Raw genomic sequence first — 12,052 nt, forward strand, 5'->3', positions numbered from 1 at the left:
GTCCTTTATAAGCAACAAAGAGTCGAATTTTATTTTGTAATTGAACTGAAAATGTTGGTTAATTTAAAAATTTTGAAATTTTCATATTTATTGCTGTGATTTCTATGCTTAGGTACTTTTTCCCATTCTATTTACTTCCTTGCTATTTTGTCTGATTTCTTTGTTTCCTTTTATCTTTTTTAGTGATTTTGAGGATAAGCATCCTGTTTGTAATAGTCAGTAGTTACTTCAAGGTTTAAAAAAATCGTATGCTTTCTGTAAATTTCATGTTAAAAAAAAACAGAACAATGACTTTTTTTTATAAATTGTCTTCTTCATTTTTTAAAAATAAATTTATTTATTTATTTTTGGCTGCTTTGGGTCTTCGTTGCTGTGTGCAGGCTTTCTTTTGTCGTGGCGAGCAGGGGTTACTCCTTGCTGCGGTGCACGAGCCTCTCATTGTGGCGGCTTCTCTCATTGCGGAGCCCGGGCTCTACGCATGCAGGCTCAGTAGTTGTGGCATGCAGGCTCAGTAGCTGTGGCTCACGGGCTTAGTTGCTCCGCGGCATGTGGGATCTTCCCGGCCCAGGGCTCGAACCCGCGTCCCCTGCATTGGCAGGCGGATTCCTAACCACTGCACCACCAGGGAAGCCCCAGAATGATGACTTTTAATTTCCTTTTATGGAGTGTTTGCTCCGCCTGTGTTCCAGTACTCTCCACCACCCCTGCCTCCTTCAACTCAAGAACATCTTCCTTCTTTGTTAATTTATCTGAGGTATTACAGCTTGTCTTGTTTTAAAGACATGGATGATCTCTTTTACTGTTTTTTCTTTTAAGTCTGTAACTATATTCATCATAGCTTCGTTCTCTTTCCAGTTTCCTGCTTTTAATGCTCAGCTCCAAGCTTTCCTGCCTAGATGTTTGCATCCTTTGTGGTTAGATCTCTTGGAGATCTAAAGTTCTGCCTCTTGGAGGCAGTTTTTTCCTGGAAGCCACACATACCTGAGTGTGGCTTTCTATGATCTTCACACCTGAACAGCCACCCAACTGGGCATGAAATTCTTGTGCTCAAATTTTCTCCCTCAAAACTTTTCTGGTGTTAATTATTTTTTCAGAGAGGTTTCCAGGAGACTTGGTTGGTTTGTTCACAGATGTTTGTAAGGTTCTATATTAATGACATTTAAAGGTGTAAGTGGGACATCTGGGAGTGGTTTTCTTTCCAAAAATTTTGCATGAAACATGGCTCCTCTAATCCAAGTTCTCATCGTCTCTGTTGTTCAGTGCAGCCCCACCTCTCAGACACCAGCTGCTGGTGGGTAACAAAGGTCCTCTCAGGCCCTTCACGTCTATTCACAGACCTGATTTGTTTGACCCATGACCTTTCCCCATTCATTCTATTTCCTTCCTAGTATGAGGCTGGGACCAGGGCCCTGGTGACTGACAGCCCAGCTGGGGCCATGCTCACCTTGGACTGCTTCTAGCTAACAACTGGGTTCCATGGAAGCACTGGTCCTGGGAGATTCCTGCTACACGTGGAACTTCTCCAATGGGCAACTTGTGCTTAGGGACCCTCCGTCGACCTGGCCCATCATTCTCAGAGCTGCACTGTGGTCTGAAGCTCTTCCTACCCAATCCTTCCATCCCTCTCTCCTTCCACAGGTGTCAGACTGCTCTGTGGCCTGAGGGGCTCTCCCTGACCACTCCTGTCCCTTTCCCTTTATCCTTCACAGGCCTTTCCCCTAGTAAATCTGTCAAATGTCTAATATTGTCTAAGCATCTGCTTATCAGCCTCCCACCCACCCACCTTACAGTGTGATCAGTTGATTGCAGTGGATCCCTGAGTTGGCCGGAACAGGAGTTATCAACAGCCCCAGGCAACGGGTCAAGAGTGGGGAGGCTGCTGGCTCCTCCTACCAAGTAGATTGGTTTTTACTGGCAGCCCATCTTTGAGAAAAAAAATGAGTATTTTATCTCTTGCTGCAGCCCGAAGCCTTTTTATCTTATTCCAGTGAAGTTCCTGATCTTTTTATAAAAAAGATTGTTGAAAAGATGGTTTCCTTGAACTTTCAGAGGGAATTCAGAGGATTAATTTTTTAGAGTCTCTGCTCACTCTACCATTAGCTGGAAGTATTTTTTTCAACCTAATTTCTTTTTGCTAGTCCATAGAATGGTTTTCTAGCTTCAAAAATTACCATTTGAAAAGCTCCCATTTGAAGTCATTAAGGGGACTTCCCTGGTGGTCCAGTGGTTAAGACTTCTCACTCCCATTGCAGGGGGCCTGGGTTCGATCCCTGGTCAGGGAACTAGATCCCACATGCCACAACTAAGAGCCCACCGCAACTGAGACCCGGCACAGCCAAGTAAATAAATAAATAAATATTTTTAAAAAATGAAGTAATTCAGCAATTCAAATGTGACCTTTAGGATCGTCCTGCTGAAGGGCGCTGATAGCTGAGTTTTGTCTCTTTTCCACACAAACACCTGGTACAATCCACTCAGACAAATCCCAGCATCCTAGAATGGATGCTTTCCGTCAGGCCAGTTTTCTCTGTTTTTCATCGGTTTGCTCAATTCAGCCATGTTGTGGGCTTGAGTTTGGGTTTATCTTTGAGCATCACCGATCTTTTTCTTGGCCACTTCAGTTCTGATCTTTGAATCATCAGCGATGTGCGCTGGGTTCACCCATGGGGTCTGCCTGAGCATGACCCAGCCAAAAACAGATGCCCAAGTTCCTTTTTTTGCAGTCTTGTCAAATCTCTTTAAGCACAAGCTTGTATTTGTTCTTATCTTTGTGGTTCTTGGTTTTCTGCTGTTTCTGATGTTGAAGGTGACTTCTCTGAGCCAAATGAGTCTTCCTCTTTGGTGCTGCAACACCTTTCAGTTAGATGGGATTGGGTCCTTGCCTGTTCTTCTCACCATTTTTGAAACTTATCTTGTCGGTTCCAAACTATTCTAGCTATTTTTTGAGATAGTCTTGTTGGATAGTTCGGCATATTTTGTTGGGAGGGGGTAGCCTGCCAGCTTGCATTTAATTTATTCCAGGCATCCTAGGGTTGGGGCAGTTGCACCTGGGGCTTATGCTGCACAACTTCAGGAGGTGCCATTCACACAGACCACAGGAGTCCGGAGCTTTTGATATGAGTAAATACATTTTCCTAGATCTCTCATGACATAAACCTATAAGAAAAGTTAGCACATAGGAAAATGTAGAATTTTTGGAAAGCCACCAAATCAAATAATGTATATTACATATTTACTATATAGTGTTCAATGGATGAGAGATATATGTGTTTTTTTGTTTTGTTTTTTGCTAGCAGTTAGAGGGGGTTTTGGAATGGCATTCTCTCTAGGGTCTTAAAAGTACTCAGCTCCTTCCTTCCCAAGGGCTTGTGACTTCCCTCTCTCTGCTGGCTTCCAGCTTCCATCTGCAACCACAGCTGCAGCCTTGATCCTCTTGTCCCTGAGGCCAGCTCTAATTTTCTACCCGGCCAAAGACCTTTCTTTGCCTTGAGGAGACCTCAAGCCCTTACTTCATTCCCTCTGGGAATGTTCTTTCTTCCATGTTTCTCCAATTTCTGTCTGGTTTTCTCCTCGGAGAACAAGAGGCTGTAGCAGCTTCAGACTTTATCCTCCCAACTCCAAATCCCAAAGAAAAAGTCCCAACCCCCTTCCTAGAAACCCAAGCAAGAGTTTCACTGCTTCTCTTCGCCTCTGGGTCAATTGTTCATCCCTGGACCTATAAATGAACCAGTGACGGTGTCCAGGGGAATGTGCTGCACTGATTGCCACCAGCCCTACATTCGGGGGTGGGGTCAGCTCTGTCCAACCTTCGGGGTGGGGGTGGGGTGGAGCAGAGGGGCAACATATAAAGAGGAGCTGGGTCCTGAAAACAGCATTTGAAGCTGTACAATCTGCAGCTCCAGTCAGCCTTGCCCTAGTTTTCATGTTTCCAGTTCTGTGAAGTTCACTCTTTGATGAAACCACTTTGGGTCAGGGCTTATGTTGTTGTTACTACTTTCAACAGAAAGACTTCTGATTGGAAAAAAGGGACAGATGTTTGTGCACAATTCTGTTTTTATGAAAGATAAAGGCACACACATGTGTGTGTGTGTACAGAAAGAGTCTGGGATTATATATATACTTTATATATATATATATATATATATATATATATATATATATATATATATATATATATACACACACACATACACATATATATAAAGTAACAGTGGTTCTATCTGGGCAACAGATTTCGAGGTCATTTTTCTTCCTGTGTCTTCTAATTGTTATTCAAAGAGCACAGATCGCTGTGGGAGGAAGGGGTCATGTTTATGATTCTTGACAGAGTCGTTTGAATCCATCGGTTCTAGAGAGTAAGAGGAACTTCATCTCATCTACTGTTGACGTTGTAGGAAGGAGCATGAGCCAGCTAAGCCAGAGTGAGAACTGCTCCTTCCACGATGTGGATGAGCTGATGAAAACCGTGCAGCTGGCTGTCCACATCCCCACCTTCCTCCTCGGTCTGCTCCTCAATCTGCTCGCCATCCGAGGCTTCAGCTCCTTCCTGAAGAAGAGGCGGCCCTGCTACGCTGCCACCTCCATCTACATGATCAACCTGGCGGTCTTTGACCTGCTGCTGGTGCTCTCTCTCCCATTCAAGATGGCCCTGTCTCACGTGAAGGCTCCCCTTCTTCCCTTCTGTACCCTAGTGGAGTGCTTCTACTTCGTCAGCATGTATGGGAGCATCTTTACTATCTGCTTCATCAGCCTGGACAGATTCTTGGCCATCCGGTACCCGCTCCTGGTCAGCCACCTCCGGTCCCCCAGGAAGACCTTTGGGATCTGCTTCGCCATCTGGGTCCTGGTGTGGGTGGGGAGCACCCCCATCTACAGCTTCCATGGGAAAGTGGAAGATTACAGGTGCTTCCACAACATGTCTGACGGCACCTGGAGTGCCAAGGTCTTCTTCCCTCTTGAGGTCTTCGGCTTCCTCCTCCCCATGAGCATCATGGGCTTCTGCTCCTACAGGAACATCTGCATTCTGGTCGCCCGTCGGGACCACACCCAGGACTGGGGCCAGCAGAAGGCCTGTATCTGGACTATCGCGGCCAGTCTGGCTGTCTTTGTGGTCTCCTTTCTCCCAGTCCACCTGAGTTTCCTCTTGCAGTTCCTGGTGAGGAATGGCTTTATCGTGGAGTGCAGAGCCAAGAAGAACATCATCTTGTTCCTGCAACTGTCCATGTGTTTCTCCAACATCAACTGCTGTCTGGATGTTTTCTGCTACTACTTTGTCATCAAAGAATTCCGCACGGATATGATGGCCCACCAGCCTCCCAGGGCCCAGCTGGTCCTCCAGGACACCATGACCACCATGGCTAAGGGAAGAAAGCTGTGCTTGGAGGAAGGAAACCTCGGTCTGAATTCCACAGCAGATACCTCTTCCTAGGGCTCTGATGTGGTGGGCTGACACATGGCACATTTACTGGTGTGCCCTCCCTCTGACGCTCACTTGAATGCCGTCTTTGCTCACCGTGGCCCCAAAACCTTTCCCCAGCAGCCAGACAACTTGATATAAACACTCAGTGTCTGGGGAGCTCTGAAGAACCTAAGACCCAGGTGAATTCTTGATTTCTAAGCCTAAAAAGCATGCGGTGGAAGAATTGAGAAAGAGAATGAGACCATCTGAATAAGGCTGTTTCTCAGCTCTCCTCTGTCCTTCTGTTAGGCTAGAAGATTCTGGAAAGGAAGAGAGAGAGGAGTTAGGAGAGAGAATCAAGAGGGTTGGCATGGAGGAGAGATGGAGTGGGAGGGATGGACCAAGCTCCTTTTTGGTTTGGGGATCCCGGCGTGGAGCAGTTGTACTTTGTGGTCTCTTCTGGAGCTCTGTTGACCCATGACCTCACAGAGATGCCAGCAGAGTGGGTGACTGGGGAGAGCAAGTATGTGCAGAGAACCCCGAGTTTTCTATGGGCCTTGGAAAGGCCTGGAAGGCCAGCCAAACTTTCCTGTGCCCAGGACAAAGCTGCAGAGGGACTGAGGCGGGCTGGTGTGGACCAGGATTTGTGATGTTGTGGACACTTTGTGAAAATAGTGGGGACAGAGTGGAAAGGCACTGGTGACACCTGAGAGCCACGAGGGGGCAGGATATACCTGGGAAAGGTAGGAGACAGGCCAAGGGCCGGAATTGGACAGCCCCTCCCCCATTGCCACTGGGGCATCCACTGCACTGGCCCAGGGGGAGGAGAGGCAGTAGAGACAAGCCTGGGAGTGGGAAATTTCTGGACATGACCAGTTTGCTCTCTTGAACAGGCTGGGATGTTGTTGATTAGATTCAGTTTCCTTGAGAATGATGAGAAGGAATCAGGCTCGATTCGGTTCAGCCAGAGGAGAACAAGGTGCTTGTCTTGCCCACCTGCGTCCTGGCCGGGCAGCCGGCCACGGTGGCACCGTCCACAGAGAGGTCCCTGTCCAGTGGCTGGGAGGGAGAAGATGAGACAGCCAGGAATAGAGGAACCATCTCGACGACACAGGGCTCTTGGCAGTGCCTCGCTGGAAACTGTAAACGATTGAATCATAGTTTGGACTGGGCTTCTCTAATGCTCTAGAGAAGGGGCAGTGGTGGCAGCTGAAAGCCTGCCAATGACTCAGCTGCTCCAGAGAGTGAAATGATGATCAGGATAAATTGTGGGGTGGTTTGCAAGACGGAGTGAGTGGGATGAGAAGCAACAAATGAGACTTAATGTGAACAGGGGGGAATACTTTAGGAAGAAAAGCAACCACCTCATACCTGCAGGAGAAGAGGCGTCCACCGCTGAGCGGTGGACGGAAGGGAGGGGTGGCCGTGTGGGGGGAAAGAGGGCGATTTAGATAAAACCCTGAGGAAGGAGGAGGTGAGGTTGGGTAACAGTCTCAGGCTTGAAGCGCTGAGGCTCTGTGAGGGGTTGGGGTGTGAGACCGGCAGGAAGGATGGAGGGCAGAGTGGCTTCCTGTCTGAGAATCCTCAATTTGACTGAGAGCCATAGAAGGGCAGAAGCCCCACCTTCTCCCCGCTCCCCTGCGGTCAGTGGTCAGGTGGCACTCTGTGGGGCTGGAGGGAACGGTGAGGAAGAAAGGGTAGAAATGGGTGCAGAGCAGGGATCACGGCCAGGGCCAGAGGCTCCCGCCCCTCAGACTGGGCCTCCATGAACCGGCAGCCAGAGTCAGGAGCTCTGCAGACCCGGAGATGAGTCCCGCCCAGCTGCTCCAAGCCCTGGACACTCCTCCCCCTGCCTACAGGCTGCACAGTCCCATGGCCATCCTGGGCCGAGGCAGACTCGTGCTAGTCTCAGAAAGCCAGACATGTACCCAGCAGGACACTGGGCTGGATGCGGTCAGAGCCCATGGGTGGGTGGAGTTAGGAACCGCCCGCCTCCAATTTCTCTCTTTGCCCTGGGAGCTGGGAGCCTGCCCAGTGGAGCTGAGTGGCGCGGTTCATGCTGCAGTTGTATTTACCAGCGTGCTTAGGGCCAGACAGGCTTCTAAAGAGGAAAGGGATGGTGGGGCCCTGATGACCCATCATCCCCAGTGATGTCTGTAAACACACGGTCTTGTCTTGTAGGCAGCATGACTCTGCCGAGCCAGGTGACAGAGGGCCGGAGGGGAGTATAGACTCACAAGCTGCGTAACTGTTGGGTGTAGGTCCTTGGAAGGATGTGGCAGACTGCGGTTGATGTGACCACTGTGGAGGTGAGCCTTGGGAACCGCTGACTGATCCCAACACACTAGGGGAAGGAGATGGGCCTCTTCTCTCTCCCCATGAGGACCCATCCTGGCTTGCATGTCACAGAGGAGCCATCAGGGTCTGTGGGAGTGGGCACGGGTCCAGAGCTGCAGGCTAGGCTGCTCTATAGGAGGGTCCACACTCTGGGCTAAGTCTGGCCCAAGATCAGCAATCAGGCCCAGCAGGCACAGAAGGGGCAGAGGGTCAGGGTTAAGGTTAGTGTGCTGATGCATCCAGGGCCCACCCTGCAGCAAGTGGCTGGCAGTCAGTGAGTTAGGGACAGCCGAACTTAGTTGTGGAAGAGGCTGAAATTTTCACTACTAAAGCCAGTGGAGGCTTAGGAGGCTTGTCTGGCCTTATTTGTACTCCTAATCTGGAAAAATCTGAGATACACAGGGTATATGTACGTGTGTGAAACTGGGACAGTTAACTGGAAAAAATAATTTGAATAATCTGATTTGCCAAATAAATAGATTCCTATGATGCTGAGTAACCTTGTCTTGGGCTACCCTTATTGACTTCAGAGAAGAGCTGGTTGCTGATGGCCCTTGTCAGGTGACCCAATAATCTTGGTCAAAGGAACTATGAAGGGACCACGTCGAAGAAGCCACCTGGACACGGAGTCTGGGAGCACAGAGATCCACCCTCTGGCCTGCCCCAGGAGCACAGCTGGGGCCTGTCCCAGGTGGCCAGGAGCCAGACCCTGCAGGGTCTAAATGTAGCCCTCACATCCACTTGGGTATTTGGTTCTCCGGGGCAGCAACTGGGCCACACAGACCCCACAGGCTGTGGTCCCTCCAGCTCTGAGTCCGCTCCACCCTGCTCCCGCCATCTTGTCCCACCACCACCATGACACTGGAGCTGCCTCCAAAGGCCCTGACTCCTGTGCACACATTGTGTGGCCCAGCTCAGGAGACATGGTGACAACTAACAGGCTGAAGACACAGAGCCAGTTCTCCAGAAGTCCTCCACTGATGACCCCTCCCTTCTCTGACCACCCACAGAGTGAGTCCGTTTCTCCCAGGTTATATCTGAGTTTTCCTTCGTGGCTCATCCCACGTGAATCCTACTAACTTATCCAGAGCTCCTGGAGAATGTGAACAGCCAGGCCCTGGCCTGGGCCACCCCATTCTCCTGAGTCCCCCACAGCCCCGTTGTGGCCTGGGTGCCAAGGGATGACTGGCGGCATCCTTGCTCCTTGATGGCTGCTGTGGACTGAACTATGTCTCCCTCCCAAATCCATATGTTGAAGCCCTAACCCCCAATGTGATGGTATTTATGGATGGGACCTTTGGAAGATACTTAGGTTTAGATGAGGTCCTGAGGGTGGAGCCCTCATGATGGGATCCGTGCCCTCATAGGATGAGGCACCAGAGTGCCTGCTTCCTCTGCTGCATGCACTGAATGGGAGCTCCATGAGGACACAGTGAGCAGACAGCCTTCTGCAACGCAAAGAGAGAGCCCTCAGCAGACATCAACCCTGCTGGCACCTTGATCTTGGACTTCCAGCCACCAGAACTGTTGTGAAAGCCAACAGGTCTGTGGTATTTTGTTATGGCAGCCTGAGAAGGCTGATTCAACAGCCATCTTCTGCTGACCCAGAAGCCACCCACATCTGGGCCACATCCCCTCAGGGGCAAGGACTGACCCTCCCTTGGAATATTGGCCCTCAGGGAGCATTTGCATGGAGAATGTTAGTCCACCAACTGCATTTGCCACTATTTTCCTACTGAGTCTCTCTCTGGGGACCCTGTGAAGCTAAGAGTCACTGTATGAATGCTACGTAGCTGCTACAAGACACGAATGACATTTGTAGTGAGATAACAGCCTTGTTACCACAAATAGTGATTGCACAGATGCTTGAAATGGCTGACACCTGGTGGGCACCTGGAGAGACTAACAGAGGTTAAAAAGGATTCTGTTGAGAGATCAGTGAGGAGAGAAATTGAGGAGAGCAACCGTGTGGGTGTGAGGAGAGTCTGGTGCGCAGAACAGTCACGAGAAAGGGACAGGGACGCCCCTCCCTAGGAACCACGTGGGGATGGTGGTGATACCCACACCAGACCACCCTCCATCGACCCTAGAGGGTAGGCTGTGCTGTGCGCAGTGACCTTCCAGGCCCACCGTGAGACCCCACTGCCGAGGGGGGAGAGGACTCGAAGACCCACAGAAAAAGTCACAGAGATATTTTGGGGGAAACAACCCCTGAAACTACCACTGCAGCCGCCTCTGGCTTTCTTCCACCCAGAGCCGGCTTCTCAAGTGAGCCCAGGACTCAGAGCCGTGAGTGGGCGTTTGAGGGAGAGCGTATGGCAGGCGGGTCAAGGCGGACTCGGGAGCTGGGGGTGGGAGGACAAACAGACGCCCCTCTGCCCCAGTTCAGGCCCCACCCCCTGCCACAAGCCTGCGAGATGTGTCCTCTGCACAAAGCCGCTGCAGGAGGGCCCACAGGACGCTTGATCGGGAGCTAAATGTGGCCCTCGGTGCTTTGAAGTCTCCGAAGCCCTGTCACTTCAAAGCCTGACGTCACTTCTGCCGGGGTGGGGGGGCAGGGGCCCTGAGTTCACCTGGAAGCCTCAGCCAGCCTTTGTTCTGGGGGCCTCGCTTGAGCAAGTGTAACCCTGCGAGGGAGGCTGTTGAGACCTGAGGCTCCGAGGGGCACCTACAGTCACGCAAAAGGCACCTCAGGGTGCGTCTGTGTAATGAACGTCTCTGTGAAGTGTGTTCCGCTGCCAGAGAGCCCTCTCTGAGGGGGGCTCGGGGCTGCACATCGTGGGCGACGGTGCACAGACACGTGTGCGTGGCTTCTCGTTCAGGGAGGGGTGAGGACCGGTGGAGGCTGCAGAGAGGTTTGCAAAGGTTTGCAGTTATCAGACCTGACCTGGCTAAATGCAGAGGATCCAAGTAGCTGATCCGCATGGATGGCGCCTGAACGAGGCGTCCAATGACCCAGGGATCCTTGGGTGAGGTCCAGGGCCAAACCACAGCTCTTGGAGTGGATGGTGGGGTTTCCCTGAAGGGCAGAGAGGCCTCATGGCCACGGGTCTGGGATGGTCAAGGAAGTGTCCAAAGTACTGGCACCAGACAGGTGGGCAGACCTCCCCCCAAGATGTGCCAGATGTTGTTGCCCCTGGATTCTGGGAAGGGCCGCCTCCGATGGCAGAGACAAGCCTCTTGGCTGTGCTTTTCTTCCCGTTTTCCAGTCTTCAGCACAGACTTAAAGTGGGAGCCAGGGTTCAGCTCTCACTGATGGGAATCCAGCATGTGCAGCAGAGTGGAGCACGTGTAAATGCAAAGCCAGCAGGTGTCTGGGGGACTCGTCAGCGTGTCCTGGGGCAGGAGACCCAGAAGTACTTGCGGAGGGGAAGCTGGCAGAAAATGGACATCTGCACTGATAAGGGCAAACTGATGGTTCTTGGAGTATTAAGAAAATTTGACTTCAGAGGCTGGTACATTTAAGTCACATGGATAAAATAAGGATGAAAATGGATGTAATGGAGCTGGAAACTCTTGCACGCTGCAAAACCCATCCCTAGGGAGGGAATGGCGTATAACCTGCAGGGCTGCCATAACAAAACACCACAGACTGAGGGGCTTAAACAACAGAAATTTATTTCTCACAGTTCTTGAAGTCTGCGTTCAGGGTCCAGCAGTGTGTGGTTTCCCATGAGAGCCCTCAGCCGCCTTCTCACTGTGTCCTCACGTGGTGGGGACGGAGGGAGGGAGGAGGACGTGCACGTGAGCTCTGGTGTCTCTTCTTATAAAGACACTGATCCTGTCGGATCAGGGTCTCACTTTTATGACCGCATTTTACCTTAATCACCTCCTAAAGGCCCTATTTCCAAAGCAGTCACATTGGGGGTTAGAGTTTCAACATATAAATTTGGGGGGAGGGGCACCATTCAGTCCATTGCATGCGGATTTACTCTGTGATCTGGAGCAAAAGAAGTGTTGTGCTTCTTTGGTTTCTTCAAATCGAACGTCACCTGCTCTGAACTCATCAAGCTTTACTGTAGGATATTCCAGCTCCATCATCTGGGGCTTCCTCCCTCTCCCAGGACCTGCACAAGTCCTAGGGATGGGGTCCCTCAGTGGCTGCACTATTTACAGGGGCCTCTGAGTCTCAGGTCACACTGGTCACAGCTGTGGCGTCCACTTAACAGGCCCTTCAAACACTTGGGCATGAAGCTCATCCCCGCAGCCCCGGAGAACTTGGTGTTAAGTGGTCTTTTCCCTTCAAGCCCGAGGCTCCCTTCGGCCATCCTGCCACTCCATGGGGAGGCGGAGTCTTGTCCTGGCTCTTCTCGGGAA

The 12,052-nt window shown here is 50.9% G+C and overlaps 1 protein-coding gene across 1 annotated transcript; it reads left to right on the forward strand.

Annotated features, from left to right (window-relative positions):
• The first annotated feature begins 4,399 nt into the window (after positions 1–4,399).
• On the forward strand, positions 4,400–5,428 carry GPR55 (G protein-coupled receptor 55). The gene has a single exon (XM_068543745.1). The coding sequence runs from the start codon at positions 4,403–4,405 to the stop codon at positions 5,426–5,428; it is 1,026 nt and encodes a 341-aa protein (XP_068399846.1). The 5' UTR covers positions 4,400–4,402.
• The last annotated feature ends 6,624 nt before the right edge of the window (positions 5,429–12,052 follow it).

This window comes from Eschrichtius robustus, chromosome 5 (assembly GCF_028021215.1).
Source record: "Eschrichtius robustus isolate mEscRob2 chromosome 5, mEscRob2.pri, whole genome shotgun sequence".
Classification (NCBI taxonomy): Eukaryota; Metazoa; Chordata; class Mammalia; order Artiodactyla; family Eschrichtiidae; genus Eschrichtius; species Eschrichtius robustus.